The following is a 19111-nucleotide window of genomic DNA, read 5'->3' as shown; positions in this document are numbered from 1 at the left end:
ACTGTAGTTATTTTAAGGGACAATTTTCCCTGTTTGCATTTCAAGAAAATTACTTCTGCCTCTATGTCCTTTTATTGCAAACCCCTACACAAAATACAGCATATAGATTTTTATGCCAGTTACATGAGAAATAGAAGTTCTTGCCTAGGTTGTATAAAAAAAGACATGGTTTTGTACTGTTTGGTAATTTCCATCTGGGCAATAACAACTTGACAACCTCAAAAAAACAACACATTTCCAAAAGATCAATTTTTATCACCAGTAAAACCTGGTTTACATGGATTCACCCCCTTCCTCGTGTTCTGTATTAAACTATGTACTATTGTAAGCCTAAGGCTGGAGGTTCTGCTTCTGACCACTCACTTCTCTGTCCATGTCAAGGTGGAATATGAGGATGCTTGTGCAGCTCATGGTGGGACTCTTCGTCCTCAAAGCGGTGGTGGCCAGCCCCAGATTTGCCCGACAAGTGGAATTAGACACATATGACAGCACCAACTACGATGTGGATCTAGAAAATTTAAATTTGGAGAACCAGGATATCTATGACTACGAAGATGGGCTGACAATTGATAATCCTCAGGTAAGAAACCATGGATCCATCAACAAGAGCCGCAAGAACTGGTTTGACCAACCTTTCATTTTGCAATTTTAGAACTCCATTTACCAAGGACTGGCCAACTGGTCACTGTTATGACATTTGTACAGCTCCATCGGAACAAAACAAACTCTATATACCACAGCACATTATTTTGATGGTGTTGGGGTAATTATCAGTGATTCATTGTGGGCTTTATTCTTTAATAACATTGGCATAAGAGGGTTAATTCTCATGTCTTGACCCATGTTGTCACTCTGAGCTGCTCACTGGAATGGCAACAAATCCTTTACAAACCTTTGATAAGATGAATTCAGTGAACACCATTTGTGTTTGACATGTGAGTTATGTGACATTTAGTGTTGGCAGTAAAAAAAAAATGGTCAGCTTTGTGCTGGGCGAACAAGACTTGAATTGAACATTTATCACATGCATCAGCTCTTTCTAGATTTTAATGCCCATCCCTCCTGTAGTATGTGAAGTGGCTTGAGACTTGGACAGAGACAGCAAATCATAATGAAAGCAGATCAATATGATATCACATCTCAATTATGCAGGTTGCAAAAATGCTCTGAAGTCTTGTTTTTCTTTGGACTACACAAACTTTTGTCAAAATGTAACACTACTAAATTGGTTGCCACGGTTCAGTAAGTTCAGAGATCAGGCGTTAGCAGCTATAGGACCTTTGGAAGATGGGCAGACTGCTTGCAAGCCTCAACCACCATTATATATATTCCACTTTTAAATCTTGGCCATCCACCATCAGAGTATATGCCCTTGAATCTTCCACTGAAACCCACCTGCACCTGGAGCACCTTGCCCATGAAATCAAACCATATTTATGCTCCAGTGATAGCTGTATATGTTATTTATTTGCTTGAATAAATTTACGAAAGCTTGATCTGGCAGCAGGCACAGGTCTGCTTATATCTCGCCATGCAAAAAGTCACCTGTGTGGAATGATGTAATGCTCAATATAAATTATACATATGTCCATTACAGTTTGCATCCGGTCAGAGATGCATGATTTCATTTTAGCTTCAAATTCAGTTCCTCAAAGAAATATCTCTGCATGTTAGCAGTAGTGTATGAGGAGGAAAGTAAAGAAAACCAAAACAGAATAGAATAGCAAACACAGATTATTACAACTTTAATGTAATTTATATATTGCACTCAATGCAGAACACCCACTGTACACCGAAATGGGTCAATATGTGTATTTGCCACTTTTCTTACGTTGATCATAATGCTACAGGAAGTACTTGTGATTGTGAACGTGTCCTGTTCTGCTGATGTACAATAGCAACAATTTTCTAAATGCTCAGTATGACATGCTGATGAAATGAGCACACTCTCATAATGACGGCATATATGGTTTATGAGTCAGTGAAGCCCCACTCACTCCCACTGTATTTATAAGTCAGCAGCTGTGTACAGTAGAAACTCCATTTGAATTTCGAAATGCTCAGCATGCCATGCTGATCCACCATGCACACTCTTATATTGATATACACATAAATGCAAAACCAAAACAATCAGCTTATCAGTTCAGGTGCATTTTCGTCATGTGCATTTTCTTCAGAAAACACTTCTTTCCTAGTTAATTAAGTAAATAAGTAATAGAAGGTGGGCAGAAATCAAAGACTGCTGTGCTGTCTGTTTTATCATTCTGCTCAGATTCTGCTCAGCACATGAACCCTTAAAAGATGAGTGGAGAAAAGCAGAAGGGGTTACTAACAGGAAAAATAGATTCCAGAATTGCCCTTCATGTCAGCCCAACTTGGATATGATGTGGCTGGTCTGCAATGCAAGTTGGGAAGGCGAGCTTCAGCCAAGTTTCAGGTTCCCGTTTATATTTCTTTGTAACAAGGAAATTAGGCCAAAACAATGTCAAGATGGCATGAGGCAAATCATCCAGATCAAATTTTCAACAGATTCCCTCCAAGCCAGCCATTTAAGTTAAACCTGATGTGGAGTGCACTCACACCACTGCTGTTGTCCAAGACCTATCCCACAATCCAGTGCAGACTTATCTGATATGACAAGATGTAGCAGAACCGGGGACACGAGGCAGTGTTGCTGTGTGAACTTATTTTGTCATCCACTCTTGAGAATAGGTATAATCATAACCTTTTGTTTGTGTCAATGAATTGAACTCAACTGTGCAAAGGATTACAGAGTGCAGTGTTGAGTGTGGGAAAGACTTTGTTGTAATGTGTTGCATTTGAATGGCTTTGATAATGGCTTGTTGTTTAACAGCCCTGGGTCTTTTTGGACATGATGCAGCATATTACATAAGACTTTGTGGGAATTTTTGGGTGCGAGAAGAAGAGGGTTCATTTTCTATTTTTTGTAGGCCCCCTCAAACAGTGGTGTGCAGTGAAAAAGCTCAAAGCTTGGACTCATATTTGCAGTGTTGGGCGATACCATATTGCAAGGATGTGCCATGTTGTCTCCTTGACACGGCAGTTAAAGGTGTGAGGGCAGATCTTGAGCTAGACTGGTTGGGGGAGAGAGCTTAGTAAATTGAATGGATTTCATGAAGGCGCTCACACACACACACTGCACACACACATACTCACACACAATGTCAAGTGTCAAGGGAGAAATGAAGCGATGATGAGATCCATGCCTCTGGAATGCTGAGTCTCTACTTTCCACATCCAGCTCTCTTTTGGTAATTCTTTTCTTTCTCCTCGGGGCTTGTGCTGTTTGAGAGAAGAAAAGGCTTATTTAAGATGTTATCCAAGCAAATCTTCTTCAGTCTGCTGCATTCAAGACTCTTCGCAAACTCTGGATTTTCCAACTTCAGATTAAGGCACCCTTTTAGGTTGAGACACCCATGTCTCTCCTCTAGCCATGTCTCATGGGTCAAATTACAACTTCAGGAGCCAGTGGGTTTTCTTATTTGAAGCTGCTGAGCCTAATTTTTAACTCCTACAACAGATGTTCTTTTTGTGTCACCTCAAACATCCAAATAACTTTATTACCTTATTCATGATCATCCCTGATATTAATATGTGAAATCATCTCATTTGAAAACAAACAGGACATGATTACTGACCTGACATTTTACATTTCAGCTGGCCCACACACGTTAGGCCTGTTGGTGTTTTACTAACTGCTCTGGGTTTGAGCAACAGATGCATGACCCCCAAAAATTACAACATGCTGCCCACTGTTAGAAATTATCTCAACAGTGCAGATGACATTGTATGTGTTTCTTTTGGTGGGGATTGGTGATGTCTCAGTTGTACAGCAGGACTAAAAGGAGCGAGCACAGAAGTTTTAATACTCCTTCCTTTGTGGTACATCAACAATGTGGCAGCTCATTCTCTCGTTGCATGCATTGCGAAGTATGCAGCCTTAGTTGGCGGTCAACCACAGTGAAGATGTTTTGGAAAAACTCATTGTGACTACAGTTTTCCAAAATTGCTTCAACATTTTGCAGCGAAAATGTCTCCCATTTACCTTGTTGAATGCATCTACTGATGGGCAGACTGTGCATTGCAGCAACATACAGCAACATTCAGCTTGGACCTGATGCTCACATTTAACTCTCTCCCTGTGCATTCTGTATTCCCATGTTGTTTCCCAGAGGGTTTTTTTCCCTGTATTTTTGGTAGCCAGCCCTTCGCTCTCCTTTCCCCCGGGTGTATATGTTTGCTTTGGGAAGGGGGAAATGGAGGGGAGAGCTGCAACCAGCTAACTCTGTGCAAGACTTTTCAAAGGCCTACCTTGTTATATCCCAAACTCTGTTTCTGCCAGGCTCTCAACAGTGACATTCACTTTTGGATATCTCTCCACTGCTGCTTTACATGTCTCTGCATGTGTGACAAATAAGACTTAGCTTTTTTATCACATGTATTTTTAGTGAGCTATCACTAAGGGCTATAAAGTGTTTTCCGATGCTTTTTCACCCAATTATATTGCTGTCTGTTGAATTTTGGTACCTCTTGGCCAGTGGATAGCTAAATGCTGTGGTTAAAAGCAGATGAAATGACTAAAATATGGATTCTTGCAGCTACCATGTGTGTCTTGGTTCCACAAGGACCATTCCCTCTCTGAAAGATTGACTCAGGCTTGCTGGGCGTGAGAGAGTGTCAGGTATTACCTGTGGCAGTGTGTGAGGTTTCATTGCCCTCGTCTGGAGAGTGATGGAACTGCAGGTTTGATCACAACGCACCAAAAACAGTGTAACTGCAAAGACAGTAAATGTGAGGATTTCATGAATTACTTGTCCTTTAGTTTGTAATATCACAAAATGCTGCCTGTTTGGTGGAAAAACAGGTATCATACATTTAGCCAAATCATATGATTTCAGTCTTTCCTACTTAGATACACACTGTATTGCTGGCCCTATAGTCTATTGAGTTTGCCAAAATCACTAGTACAAACAAAGTACAAAGTACAAACACAAACCATGGTTAACTCTGAATGTTAAAAAAAAAAAAAAAAAAAAAACATAAGGGTGTGCAAATTCAACCCAAGCTGGGTACAGGTGCAGGACACAATCACAAGTCATTGAGAAATGAAGGCAATGTCCACACACTAAAAGTCAAGTCTGATGAAGACCCTACAGGATGAGACATTGCACTAATGAACACTGGCTTTGATTCTCAGTGTTTGGGCACTGCCCTCTTTTTTCATTAATACAATTAAAATACGTAATGCTCTTGAATGAGTGTATGAATGGCCGTATAAAAACATTTTTTTAAATGCAATTCAGTACATATACTTTAAGTTAAAGCCAAAATCTGGATTTGCACATATTTAGAACCCTTTTTGTCTTCTGATTTAAAGGAAACATTCCAATATTGATCAATTCATTCATCCACCTAAAGAAATTCAATTTCTTCATGCATATGCGGTCTTAAAAGATAATAATTTAGAAAACAACACATGAATGGCCAAGCATCGCATCAGTCTGCAACAAAATCAAAATCTGCCACTGATATCACATCCAGGGGCGCTGTATATGCGGGAAAAGTTAGGACAATTCCAGGGTCCCCAAAAATAGGTAAAAACTAATATAAAATTATTAAACCATCACTGGTGTCTTTACTGCAAGACTGTGCTCTTTACCTTTAGCTGAAGGCTCCATCTGAGTGGTCACTGATGTCTCTGCCGCTTGACATTCAATTGTGCACACTTTGCTGCCATCTTGTGGTGGTACTGCAGGGCAGTCGACACATCAGCCGAGTCAGTGTCCCTCTGGCATTTCTCTTTCATTGGATTCATAATCAACATGGCGGCTCATAACTTAGATGCTCTGGTGGGAAAATTTTATCTAAACTCAGTTTATTTGCCTTGACATTTGCAGAATACAGTTTACCTGCCATTTTCTGCTGGCACAAACCTGTACAACATAAATTCCTAGGGAAATATTTACTTTCACTCATAGTTTCACAGCAGCACATGGCAGTCACATCAACCTCATGTACATTATGAGATAGGGTCATTTAGTGAAACCTTTAAGCAATCATTTTATGATAGAATTTATTTTTGTTTGTACTGATTTCCATTGTTGCCTTTTGATGGTAACTGACTATAAAGCATATCTCATACAACATTTTATTATACTTCTATGTTCATGACAGAATAGAATGGGCAGATACAAGTGTATAAAAGGCATTGGGCATGTATTTCCTCATGATGACCAGAGAGGAAATGGGATATAAAGAGGCTGAGAGGGACATCGTGTTGACATTTGTACCAGTTTTGCATGGATACAGCTGTGTTTTTTTCCATGTCCTCAACAATACACAGCCACAGTGAAACTAATGTGAGGTCAAGCCTAATCTCTTCTGACCATCACTTTCAAACATCTTTGAGTCTGTGTTTCATTGCCAGTAGTGCCATCTTGTACAAATGCAAAATGAGATGGTTGAGTTGAGATGCCTCAGTGGGGTTACCTGCTCTGATCTAAGTTTGTAAATCTTTCTCATCATCATTCTCATGCAAGAGCTTAGTATCTTGAGATACATTATAAATTTCAAGTAGACTTCATTCATTGGTAGAGAGGCAACACCCAAAAAGAGGCGTTGAGAGTTGTACTGATGCTGTATGCTCTGCAATATTTCTATAATCAATAAATTCCACACTCAATTTCAGTCTTCATTTACAATATCAGTGTGCAATAAGATGATGTATGACAAATGCTGAAATTGTTCTTTGGCAGTAGGTGGTCAGGAAGAGATGACCCTGAGGCATTGTTCCAAATGTTGTTCATTTCTAAATGTTGGTGCTGCAATGAGAGTTGGTTGGAGTATTCAGCAGAAAATGTTTTGAATTTGAAAGGGACAAATGTGATGAATGATGTTAACAGGAAAGATCATTGAGGCCCCCAAACATGTGCAATGATCCAAAGCTCATTGTTGACTGCTGGATAACTTCAGCACATCCCACTCCTGTGAAAAGAAGCCTAACAGCCGTTTTAAAAAGTGCACAGAGATGTTTTCAGTCTCAAAATATTATGAGCGGTTATTGATAATTAGGACGACAGGATGGGCACAAAACTTGATAAGCTTTAAATTTCAAAGCAGTTTTTTGACCATGGCAAAATAAAAATGAAACATAATTATCTGATAGTCCTGGAATTTCATCCTTTTATTTCACAGGACATGGGTGTACAAATATGGTAAACGTGGAGCAGGGATGACAATCATTCATCTAAATCTCGTACAAGTAATCAGGGATTTTGCACAGCAACAGAATCTCCACACAGCCAACACAGGTTATTTTGACTTGTTGATCCTTTCTTATATGAATCAGTGGTGATCAACTACACCAGGCTGTTGCTTACTAAAAAAAAATGCTTAAACCTAATTTTAGTACATGTATTTACACCTCAACCAGTTAAAAAAAGACACTATTCGTGTAGAAAGAATACCCTACATCTGATCATCAGATCCTTTGTGGTGTTTCACCAAATTCCTGTAAGTTAAATTCCCTCATGCGGAGTGCATCTATTGACTGATTACTCCTGTCTTCCCCTCAGATAGAGATTGGAACACTGGCACCACCTGACTATAACTACCCTGTACCTGAGGCCTCTTTGGAGGAGGAACAGGAGGAGGAGGAGGAAGAGTTGCCTCTAAAACCACAGCTGATCCCTCAGGGTTCAGGGGGATCTGGGGTTCTCATGGGCCCAAACACACAGAAAGGTCTGAAAAAGCACACAGATTGAGGTCTGCACAATCACAAACATGAGGTCACTTAATTCCCAAGGTGCACTCTGTCTGAGAGAGAGCCTGGCTACTTCTGGCACACATGGAGGTGTGAAAGAAGCATCACAAATATATAAACAATATAAACACAGAAAACTAAGGAACCCACAGATCTATTATCTACACTCCTACCTCAGCAATTACTCACCACTCTGTCAAACATCTGCCTTCCTGTATGCATGTGTGCCATTTAACTGTTTGTGATTGGTTAAATGTGGCCCATTCAATCATTGTGTCAGCTAATACTTAACCTGATCATCATTGTGAATCCAAATCTAATTTATTATTGATTTCATTCTAATCTGTCTATTTATTAACGCCTAATCTTGTCTCTAACAAGAGGAGGAGCTGCGTCTGACGCCCATTGACATCCTTCATATCTCCGGGGATTTTGGGGGCTCCGTGGGGTCTGGGGCCTCGGGAGTTTCTGGGGCCTCTGGGTCTGGGGGCTCGGGAGACCTACTGGTCTTGGGTGGCTCCGGGGGGTCTGGTGACCTTCTCTTGGGCTCCGGAGGTTCTGGGGACCTCCTCAGCTCTGGGGGATCTGGGGATCTCTTGGCATCTGGAGATCTCCTAGGATCTGGGGATGCCCTGGGATCTGCAAGTTCTGGAGCCTCTGGAGACCTTGGCTCTGGAGGCTCTGGGATTTCTGGTGACCTCCCCCTGGGCTCTGGAGTGTCTGTGGACCTGTTAGGTTCTGGGTTCTCCGGGGATCACCTGGGCTCAGGGGCCTCTGGAATCTCTGGGGTTTCTGGTGACTTGGAGGACTCAATAATAACATTGGTACCTGGAGGTTAGTACCAGAACTTCTACAGAGTAGACATGTCTATCTTCATTCCTAGTTTGGATAACCCTTGATTTTGACCCAAAGCACTCCTAAAATGTCCAACAATGAGGGATTTCCGGGATAAGGAAAAATAACACAGTTTTAAGGTGTAGGTAGATTTGAAACAATTGGGTAATTATTAGAAAGAGTTATGATAACAGAAATTCTTCATCTTGTAGAAATAACCTGACTTTATGAGTGATTTATGTCATTTAAAATTCTTTTAAGTCCATTTAACTGCGTCCCTTTTAAGTGTAGTTAAATGTTGATAATTCCATCCATTCTTTGCTTGCAATTGTAATTTCATTCATTTGCTCTACTGTTTGTCATTGTATTGATGCTAATCATAATCAGTGTCATCCTAACCTAGTGTCTCATCTGTGAGTGTGATTGATTGGTTAATGGGGTGATTGATTGTCCATCCCAACCCCCACCCTCCTAACATCTTGTCTCCTAACCCCAACTCCTTGGTTCTAACAAGGGGAGGAGCTGCCCCTCATTCCCGACACTATCCCCCAGGAGGCATCGGGTGCTTCTGGGGAGTTCTCAGGAGCTTCAGGAACCTCAGGGGCCTCAGGGGATCTTGGAGTCTCTGGAGCCTCTGGAGACTTAGGGGTCTCTGGAGCCTCTGGGGTCTCCGGGTCTGGAGAGGAACCTGGGGTCACACTGCTCCCTGACATTGATGAAGGTCAGTATCTAACTTAGACTTATGGGAGGTATCTTAAGATCTAGGGCAAAAGCTGTGGTCAATACATTACAAAGCAAGAGCAATGCCCTTACTCTGAATATTGCTCCTAGTAAGCTTTACTTGAAGAATGATTAAACAATAACACACAAGAGAGTTCTTGTACTGAATATCAGCATGGGTGTGTGGGCTCATCCTGAAGATCAATATAAATCACATAAAATAATTCATAAAGTAAATACATTTTAGTTTAAACAGTAAAGATTTGTGGGAGCAATAGTCCAATTCAAGGTTTCCTTCCCCTTAGTAAGGCAAACACAGATAGCCAGTCCAGTGTGGATATCTAGGCCTACATTAGGCCAGTATATAGACCCAGCTAATAGATAAGTGGCAAACTCTTCCATTTGACTTAATGTCCTTGGAGTCTATATAATCTTCCATTCATCACCAGGCCATTTGCCTGTCTCTGCTAACAAAGCAAACTGTTTGTAACCAGTCAGCTACGTCATTTAACACCAAAAACGTATGTTCATTTAATTTCCATTTGTCATTTAAATGTGCCAAAAACTTTGTGTATTAACGTCATTTGTTAACACTGCTAATATGTGTAACTTATCACTGCGGCAAACAGTGGGCTGCTGATTGCCAGACGTCCTGTTTCATGTCCATGCTGGTCTAACCTGTTTCTTTAACGCATAATCTTGTCTCTAACAAGAGGAGGAGCTGCTTCCGACTACACCACGAACCCCTGAGGAGGGTACTGGGGGTGTAGAAGGGTCAGTGGACTCTGGGTTGCCAGAGCCCGATAAGCCCGATGAGCCCGATGAGCCTGATGAGCCTGACAGGCGAGGTCAGTACCAAGCAACAGAGGTGCTGCAAACAAACAATCAAAACCTTATTAAATTTTAGAACCCCGGGAGGCGAGACAAACTCCAGTTGATACATAAGCCTGTATGGTTTACGGGCACTGAAAGAAAAACCTGATCTTCTGAAATCCTGATACAGATTTTGATTGCCTAGGCCGTGTGGATCTGGACCACTGAAGGCTTTTTTGGATCAAGTCTAATGGCCTCATTATTCATGTCCACTACAACCAACCTACCAACTGTCCTTTGAAATATGTTCAGTTTTTTTCCTCCTCCCTCTACCTGTCCTTTTTCATGTGTGTCCATGTGCTGCAGATATGCCCACTTGCCTGCTGTGCACATGCCTTGGTAGTTCGGTCTACTGTGATGACTTGAAGCTGGATAGTGTGCCACCTCTCCCCAAAGACACCACTCACTTCTATGCTCGCTACAACAGAATCACCAAGATCAACAAGTCTGACTTCGCTTCCATGAGTATGTATCCATTCCGAGTGAATATCACTGTGAAAGTATTCAGTCATACTCGGTCCTTTTCTTGATTTTTATGTGATTGAATGTAAACGTGTTTGATGTTGATTGAATGTACCTTCAGTGAACACTAACAGCAGCATGTCAGCGTGTGTTTTCTTGTCTCCTCACAGACAAGCTGAAGAGGATCGACTTAACCGCCAACCAGATCACATCCATCGATGACAAAGCATTCTTGGCTCTGCCCGCATTGGAGGAGCTGGTGATTCGGGAAAATCATGTTTCACAGCTGCCTGCTCTGCCCGAGACAATGACCCTCATCGATGCCAGTCATAATAACATCGCCTACAAGGGTATCCACAAAGAGGCGTTCAAAGTACGTGCACCTACAAGATGTTCTGTGCAACACTGTAGTCACCAGTACTCTGCCATACTGTACAGACTGTAAGAAACAGCTGTAGTTTCACTTTTGTTAAACCACATTTAAATACTGCCTTGATCTATGTGGGGAATGCTTCTGTCACAATACTGATACCTTTGCAGGCATCAACAGGCCAAGACTGACAATAATCCATATATTTTCCTGTTGTGTCCAGGATATGACTGGCTTGCTGTACCTGTACCTAACAGACAATCGCATTGATTACATCCCTGTGCCTCTACCAGACAGTCTGCGATCTCTACACCTACAGGTACCTGCTTTGGATTAATTTCTCATCTCATTAATTTTCAATACCTGTTTACTTCTATTTAGGGCATGCAGCATGCATTGGACAGAGGCAAGGGAAAAGCCCTGGTTAGGTTGCCAGTCAATCACAAAGCTAACAAAGACAAATACACACTTATCATGACTGTGGCTGAAAGTCCTCATGAAATGACTTAATTTGACTTCTACTTCTCTAAAACAGAGTATCTTAAATAGTGACATCATGCTGTACTAGTGTGTATAATTTAAAATTTCAACAAATGAAATCTTCACAAATCTCTAAACATCCTCTCTCATCCACCTATCCCTTTAAATTAAGTTGTGGTTCTCTCTCAAACTGATATCCTATTGGATGTGGGTTAGAGTTTGGTCTGTCCTATTGGTTTACACTGGTGAACGATCCTTCCCTGCATTATGTTCCTCTTATTCCATACTGCTGCAATGGCCCAATTTCGCTATGGCGATCAATAAATCAGTCTACAATTTGAATCAGTCTACAATTTGATTTTCTCATGTATCCTGCATCCCCTTTTCCAGCGTAACAACATTCAAATGATGCACGAGGACACATTCTGTAATCTGAAGGATTTCAACTACATCAGGAACGCGCTGGAGGACATCCGTCTGGACGGCAACCCCATCAACCTCAGCAGGACCCCGCAGGCTTACGTCTGCCTGCCCCGCATACCCATCGGGGATCTCATCTAACCACACACACGCGCATCTTTGTACATACTGACACATGCATACACTCCATTCAACACACAGAGAGACTAACAATCAATTACAAGCACACAAACTTCACCTGACCTGCGCCTGACATATGTACATAGTACAGATGGTACAACTGTGCATGCATACTTTCATGTTTCATAAACATCCACAAACACATAAACTATCAGCCAGACTCCTGCAGATTTATCACACTCTGGTAATCAAGCACATACACACTCTGATCTACCTTCTGCCTAGTCCGAAATCTAGACCAGGTGAAACACACACACACACACACACACACACACACACACACACACACACACACACACACACACACACACAAACACACTGCCAGTTTCACCCTCATTTCCTCACCAACAAAAACACATTCATAAACACCCACACATACACACACATACATAGGCCTACATACAGGAACTTTTTCATAAGCCAAACTGTTCCGCAACTTGATTAAGTGTAAACACTAGATGGCATTTGAGACAAATCAGTTTATTGATGAAACCCTCAAACAGCATGTATGTTTCTGTTTGGTGTCTATTCAAGACTGGCAAAAACAACCAGCAATATTGTTTAAATATGTTTGTTTTGTAAAAAAAAAAAATAATATTATTAATATTAATGTCGAATCTAACACTTTTGGAAATGTATACTAGCATAAACTTATTGAAGCTGGAGCTTAATGAAAGGTAAATTGAGTATCTAATAAAATAAAAGAAGCATTTAAACACAATCATTTGTTGTAAAGTCTGTACTGTAATATAAAAATATATAGTCTGAAAAAAACTTTTTTACAAGACTGCAATATTTGGTATACTACATTTCAAAACGTGATGTTTTAACCATGCACAATAGCCTATACATAATACTCTAATGTCTAGAGTCACCTAAAGACTATTGTTTTATTTTGGGAGGGGGGGGTTCTGACTGTGGACGGGGTTAAGAATAATGGTAATAGCTTGCTATTGTGTGCTCTGTATGGAATAACCACAATTGAATAAAGTTGTTTTGATGACCTCTCCAAATGAGGAGTGGCTTAACGTTTTCATTGACAACTTATTGGAGGAGTACACTGGATTATTAATAAGAAACTTAAGTTGTACCCTTGTTTACTGATCCAGCTCAGTCTGAAACAGTACCAGTAGTGATTCTGGCAAACAGAGGAAACATGTTTGCTTAGAAGGCATGTGCTGTAGACAAACTCCACAAACGAAAATAGTTAATGGCTTGAGATCTACAAAAATAAATAACTAAATAAATTTTAAAAAATCTAAATTCAGTTCAAAGTCCTCACCAAAAGCCATTGTCACAATGTCTTTAATCCCCACTGACTGAACACATTTGCAGCATATCCAAGCAGCGTAGGAAACTGCAGTTCAAATGGTTCTCTCAGAAGTTTTCAATGAGTTTTTCAAACAAGCTGAGGAACCGCTCCTTCCTGTCCACGGTCTCACAGGTAATTCTGCTGCTGCTGTGTTCCCCCTCTCCTGTGCTCTCCACTGTCTTCTCCTTGGCTGCGCCCACTCTCTCCAGCGTGGCTCTTTCTAGTTCCAGAGCCAGCCGGTCCCTTTTCACAGCCTCTCTGTCCTTCACCATGATCGCCTTCTCTCTCTCCAACACCGCCCTCTCCCTCTCGATTATCGCCCTCTCTCTATCCATACAGGCCCGGTCCCGGTCCAGGGCGGCTACCTCCCTATCCAGCACGGCTCTCTCCCTCTGCAGCACCTGCCTCTCCCGCTCCATCACCCGTTTCTCCCTTTCCATCACCCGTCTGTCGTTTTCCATCATCGCCCTGTCGCTCTCTAGAGACGTCCTCTCGCTCTCCACATCTTGCATGATGTGCTCTATTGCCTCCCTTCCGTCCTGCTCCTCCTCTTCATCGCCGTTGAGTGAGACCTCGATCTCGGGCCCAGCCACCATCACAGCGGATGGTGCAGCTTTCATCATGGAAAATTTCCTCCTCTTGGGTTTGGAGGTGGGTAAGAAATCAGTGTCATCTTTGTGTTCAGGGAAGGCCTTGAGGATGGGGGCGCTGCCCTCCAGCCGACCCTCCATGGCATCATCTAGCAAGTTGAAATGAGGCCACATTTCAGGAAACACTTTGACCCCTTCAGGGGGGTTCTTCAGAACCTGAAGAGACAGGCAGATACAAAACGTCAAGAGCAGCTCAAAACATGAATCTACCACACTACTTGATAAAGCAAAACAGGGATCAAATGGAATACCTTGTATTTCTTCTTCATGTTTTCCCATTTTTTGCTTGCCTGACAATGTGTCATCTTGTGGTGTAAGCCCATATGTTTCAGGATGGCCCTAAAAATATAATCATCACAGTTGCTTACAAATATAATTCAGCATCACAGAAATACATTGTCTTTGCTATGATAATGAACTCCGGTAACAGTATTTGTCAGAATAAATCAAAGGTTATAGGCTTTCTCCAGGTTAAAACTACTTTATGAATAACATTTTTCATGGCAGTAATGTTCCTCATGGGGAATTGTGATTACTGCGACAAACAGGAAACAGTTATACACAGCACTACAGCAAAGATAAAAGGGATGTAAATAAAGATATTGCAAATGGGGGTTTAATGAACACACCAACAGGTTCAACACTGAAACATGTTAAGTAGACTGTCTGAATAAAAAGGTGCAAGTATGGATTATATAGTAGTATATCCGCTAAAACCTTTTTCCTATTCATACACACATATCTCTGAAAGTTTTAAGGTGCTGACTTACCTCCATGCCCACATGGAAGAGTTTCTCCTACCAGAGAAGAGGTAGCTGTTTGAAGCCCTCAGCTTCACAAAGTCTTCAGTTTCCTTTGGACTCACTGGGATCAAAGAAAATGTTTGAGAAATTAAACCATTAAAATGTTTAAAAGGACTACATGAGAGCTGCTGTATAATTGAGAATTACAGAATCAGATAATGTCCACAGTTAGGTTTGGTCTAGGTTATCATCTGTGTACTGCTCAATAACTGCTCGGAGGATGAAAAAATATTTGATTACCTAAATTATTTAAAAATTCAGAGATTTATTGTGGTCATCATTTTTATTTATTTATTTATTTGCTTTTTTAATTCAAATGGTGTGTTGTCAACATTTTATAAAAGCAACAACCCTAACAATATAATGCTTTACAGTGATTTTAAACTGTTAAGGAAGTTTGGGGTAACAATTAGCTATCAATGAAAATTATCTGTTGATTCTTCTGCATGAGGCACGTGTGTGCGTCGGTTTAGATAAATGATACAAAAACCCTTCAGGGACATTGGAGGGTGAACACTGAGTTTGCTAATAGATCCAAACAGTGAAGTCGGGGTACTCTGAGCAGGAAGGCCCCTTGCTAGGCCGCCTAAGCACACCGTGTAACCTGTGTGAGCCCGGCAGGGCACACAGCCTCTACCAAAACGTGACACTCTCTGTCGGCTATACTTACATTTATACGTGAACTCCACGGGGTTGATTTGATCATATGTGGTGCTGGTGTACGCGTGGTCCAGCAAATCCATGTTTTCAAATTGTTTTTGCACCTCAGGTTAGTGTATTTCTCAAGTGCACTTCGTAGGAAAATGTTGCCCGTTCCTCCTTCAGAGGGACCCTACCTCCTTCTTCTCTTGGTTTAAGGAGACACTCCCAGCTCTGCACCGCCACCTAGACAGTCATGACAGGTCGAGTATAGCTCACTGTCGCCACCTACTGTTGTGGAGGTAATGCTGTGTTCATGTTTTTACGTGAAGGACGGCAGGTGTGAAGGTTAGCAGGAAAGTAAGTGTGCTAATGTTACAGGTGTGGAAGTCCATATCAAAGGTAACGCTGTTGAATCGTTAATTTGACTAAATGTGTTCAGGGAGAGGCTGGTTGGTTGGTTAAAATGCATTCCTGACAACAATAGTATTTAATTTGAATTTATTTAACGGTCGCCATTATCCATATTCTCCCGTGTTTTTCTACCTGCTACGTCACAGGTGTCAAACTCGTGCCATGGAGGGCCAAGAGGCTGCAGGTTTTCATTCCAACCAACAACTCCACCAGGTGATTTCCATCGAGCATTCCCCTGACTAGCCCTACCTCCAAACAGAGAGGCGGGACTAATCAGTGAAATCACCTGGTGGAGTTGTTGGTTGGAATGAAAACCTGCAGCCTCTTGGCCCTCCATGGCACGAGTTTGACACCCCTGTGCTACGAGTTATTGACGTGAATGCTGCTAACAATTCAGAAATTTTACATTTTTTTGTTATGAAAGTGGCCTAACGTTATCTAGAGCCAATATTGTCTGGTCCCCTGAAAAATGAAAACTATAAAACTGGAGTTAATAAGATGAATCAAATACAGCTGTGACTACAGTGGCAAAATTACAGGAATTTTCAATGGGAAATGGGAACTTTGCATGGGAATTAATGGGAACAAGCTGGAAATTTGCAAAATAGCAGGTTCACCAATAACAGGGAATTTAAATATCATTGAAATGTCATTGAAAAAAACATCCTGCAACATAATCTTGGTTAAAACAACCTGGTTTAATGCAACATAATCTTGGTTAAAACAACCTGGTTTAATGCAAATTCAGTTGAACTTCTGCCCTGCACTGTGCACTCCTCTGTCCCATGCACAGATTATTTCTAGAGTCCGGCATACTAGATCTGAGAGGATCGAGCAAAAATGCAGAAAAATATACAAAACTAGAGGGTTGAGAACCTTGAGAGAAAATGCCTTCATTTAACATTTTGAATAGGATGTCAAAAATGTCATTTTTAAATGTCCTATTAGTTTGCACACATCTGCTTATGACGAAATATGTTCGCATATGATTGTTTGTATTTATTAGACCCAATTTCCAGTTAATTTCCATAAATTCCCATGGAAACTTTCCAACTTGGAATATGTCCAAAATTCCCTATCTTAACTTCCCATGGAAAGCTTCTGGAAAGTTTCTGAAAATTTACTGTAAATTTTCTGCCCTTTACAACCCTTGTTTTGACTAAAGAACACAATAGCTGGGGAGATAGGTTTGCCCTTGTTATTATCAAACTCATACTTTTATTTATGCTTTATCATAATCTTATCTAATTTGATTAAAGTGAATGCTGTACACAAGTCTGTATTTGTTTAGTGTATTTATTTGTGAACACTAAATGTATATGAACTGCTCATCCTCCAGCTGGCTGGCTGGTTTGCTTCTTGGTGGTAAGTTAATGGAAGTATTGAAGCCTGGGGATGACATGACCAGAGGACATGGTCCTCCTTTTGGGTGCCACCACCTCGTTCTCCAGCCTTGTGCAAGCATCCAGTTTTCTCTTCCTGGGTGTGGTCTGTGTCCTCAGTGCTGACTGGCAGCAGGGAGAAGCTGTCGTAGGCTCAGAGCTGAGGCTGAGGACAGCAAAGAGGATCTGCAGATCATCAACGGTGAAGGCAGCTGCTGTGGAGGCTGGTGCTGCTGCGGGGTCAGTGCCAGAGTCAGCTGCTGGCCAGCCACCAGTGCTCTGGGTACAATCGAGCTGCATACCACTGCTGGTCCCCAGATCAGTAGGGCTAGTCAGGGGAATGCTGGCCTCCGTGTGTGATGCTCCACTGCTGCTGCCGTGGTCAGGGATGAGAGAGCAGCTGCTGGAGCTCTGGGAAGTGCTGGAGGATGGGTCAGAAGGCCAGCCTCTATCCAGACCCGGGTCATTGTTGAGTCTGAAATCTGGAGATAAAAAAAATTGGTAGACCTGCTTTATATTGATGGTAAATATCCTGTGTCGACTGTTTCGTTTTTAAGAAAAACTAGAAGGCTGCATCTGCAGAAACTATTAAAAGTGCTACAGAAACCAAGGCCAAAGGCAGTAACCTCACTGGCTGTGCTGTTCCTTTGTTTCCCTCTGCATCAAAATGAAGCAACAGCATTAAGTTTTCTTGGGAAACATTTACTGGAATTTATGAATCTATGGCACTGTTTTCTCTTCTTGGCCTCAAATTTACATTGCAGCATTATTGTATAGTTTTTTCATTATGTTCACCAACCAAGTGAGAGATCAGATGGAAGTTGTCCTGTGAATGAGCCCTTGTTAGTTTGCAGCTCTGGTTAGCGGTAAGACTGTAGGACAGAGCAGCTCTCACCTGTGGCAATGTGCTCAGCAGCAGGGGGGCCACAGCTGTTCCCCACAGGCGTGCTGAGGCAGTCGATCACCGCCTGCCTCGCATGTTCATCATTAGACAGGAGGGCTTGAACCATGTCATCCGAGTCATCCTCGGATTCATATCCAGAGTCGTACCCGGAGCTGACATTTGCTGCGGCGGAGTCAGTCACGGAGTTGACTTGGTGGAGAAAAAGAGCGGAAACCTCCAGTGCAGTACGGGAGGTCAAATTTCTCCAAAGTACGTCGGGTGCCATTTTCAAAGTGCTCAGAGTTGCTTTCGCTAACGAAGTTGTAGAAATGTGCTCAACGCAAGTTCATTAGGCCAGCATCAACTTCTGGAACATCACGGCCGCTGTGACCTCATAAACCCACAACACAGTCACTGAGATTACTGTCATTAACATTTAACTCTACAATAACGTGTTTATATTATATCTGTTTTACTAATAGTGATAGGCTTCAGATGACATGTTCACACCAAAAAACCTCCTACAGACTTGCACTGTCACCACAGTATGTATCAGGCCCAGTAAAACATGAGTGCCGTATGTGAAACTTTCCTTCATGACTCTACTGGATCTCTCTAAATGCTGCTCCAAAACAGATTGCCTCATTGTAATACAGATACCATAGCTGAGGAGATCACTTTGTTGCTACCTGTTGTGTGATCCGCTGTCAGTATGTTCGGTTTGAATGATCCCACAAGACAGTATAAACATATCAGAAATGCGTGGGCTGACATCAGCAGTAAGATAAAAACGTCCGCAAATCTGCATAACTGATTGAAAATGTAGATAATCTGTAATAAATGTTTATTTTGTTCTACGTCGTCACCAATGAATGAAACAAGAAAAGAGAAAAACAAAAGATACTC

The 19111-nt window shown here is 41.7% G+C and overlaps 3 protein-coding genes across 5 annotated transcripts; 1 reads left to right on the top strand and 2 right to left on the bottom strand.

Annotated features, from left to right (window-relative positions):
- The first annotated feature begins 394 nt into the window (after window positions 1-394).
- On the top strand, window positions 395-12083 carry LOC115355298 (leucine-rich repeat protein soc-2 homolog). Its single transcript, XM_030046043.1, has 9 exons — window positions 395-580; window positions 7596-7761; window positions 8165-8617; window positions 9132-9338; window positions 10051-10185; window positions 10517-10675; window positions 10843-11045; window positions 11266-11361; window positions 11913-12083. Exons 1-9 carry the CDS (start codon window positions 395-397, stop codon window positions 12081-12083), a joined length of 1776 nt encoding a protein of 591 aa, XP_029901903.1.
- A 498-nt stretch (window positions 12084-12581) lies between these two features.
- Window positions 12582-15987, bottom strand: LOC115354886 (uncharacterized). 2 transcript variants are annotated; one of them, XM_030045394.1, is made up of 4 exons: window positions 15558-15987; window positions 14855-14948; window positions 14336-14423; window positions 12582-14240 (listed from the first exon to the last, which is right to left on the bottom strand). In XM_030045394.1, exons 1-4 carry the CDS (start codon window positions 15628-15630, stop codon window positions 13500-13502), a joined length of 996 nt encoding a protein of 331 aa, XP_029901254.1. In that variant the 5' UTR covers window positions 15631-15987; the 3' UTR covers window positions 12582-13499. The 2 variants fall into 2 exon arrangements, with proteins under 2 accessions (XP_029901254.1, XP_029901255.1); XM_030045395.1 differs by lacking the exon at window positions 15558-15987 and adding an exon at window positions 15128-15167.
- A 1236-nt stretch (window positions 15988-17223) lies between these two features.
- On the bottom strand, window positions 17224-18526 carry LOC115355426 (uncharacterized). Of its 2 annotated transcripts, none has more exons than XR_003927881.1 (2): window positions 18122-18216; window positions 17224-17804 (listed from the first exon to the last, which is right to left on the bottom strand). XR_003927881.1 is itself a non-coding variant. In XM_030046220.1 (2 exons), the coding sequence occupies exons 1-2, from the start codon at window positions 18489-18491 to the stop codon at window positions 17311-17313; spliced, it is 768 nt and encodes a 255-aa protein (XP_029902080.1). In that variant the 5' UTR covers window positions 18492-18526; the 3' UTR covers window positions 17224-17310. The 2 variants fall into 2 exon arrangements, 1 of the variants encoding a protein (XP_029902080.1); XM_030046220.1 differs by lacking the exon at window positions 18122-18216 and adding an exon at window positions 18218-18526.
- Window positions 18527-19111: the final 585 nt, after the last annotated feature.

This window comes from Myripristis murdjan, chromosome 23 (assembly GCF_902150065.1).
Source record: "Myripristis murdjan chromosome 23, fMyrMur1.1, whole genome shotgun sequence".
NCBI classification, from domain to species: Eukaryota; Metazoa; Chordata; class Actinopteri; order Holocentriformes; family Holocentridae; genus Myripristis; species Myripristis murdjan.
The sequence above is the reverse complement of the archived record's forward strand: the minus strand, read 5'-3'. Positions and strand labels throughout refer to the sequence as shown.

What these genes read in the sequence shown, in the direction of transcription:
- LOC115355426 (XM_030046220.1), bottom strand. Translation starts at nt 18,491, where the DNA reads ATGGCACCCGACGTACTTTGGAGAAATTTGACCTCCCGTACTGCACTG. An exon ending in TGCTGAGCACATTGCCACAG is followed by an intron (nt 17,805 to 18,217) that starts GTGAGAGCTGCT and finishes TTTTATCTCCAG; the next exon opens with ATTTCAGACTCAACAATGAC.
- LOC115354886 (XM_030045394.1), bottom strand. Translation starts at nt 15,630, where the DNA reads ATGGATTTGCTGGACCACGCGTACACCAGCACCACATATGATCAAATC. An exon ending in CGTGGAGTTCACGTATAAAT is followed by an intron (nt 14,949 to 15,557) that starts GTAAGTATAGCC and finishes CTTTGATCCCAG; the next exon opens with TGAGTCCAAAGGAAACTGAA. An exon ending in ACATGAAGAAGAAATACAAG is followed by an intron (nt 14,241 to 14,335) that starts GTATTCCATTTG and finishes CTGTCTCTTCAG; the next exon opens with GTTCTGAAGAACCCCCCTGA.
- LOC115355298 (XM_030046043.1), top strand. Translation starts at nt 395, where the DNA reads ATGCTTGTGCAGCTCATGGTGGGACTCTTCGTCCTCAAAGCGGTGGTG. An exon ending in TGACAATTGATAATCCTCAG is followed by an intron (nt 581 to 7,595) that starts GTAAGAAACCAT and finishes TCTTCCCCTCAG; the next exon opens with ATAGAGATTGGAACACTGGC. An exon ending in GTCTGACTTCGCTTCCATGA is followed by an intron (nt 10,676 to 10,842) that starts GTATGTATCCAT and finishes GTCTCCTCACAG; the next exon opens with ACAAGCTGAAGAGGATCGAC.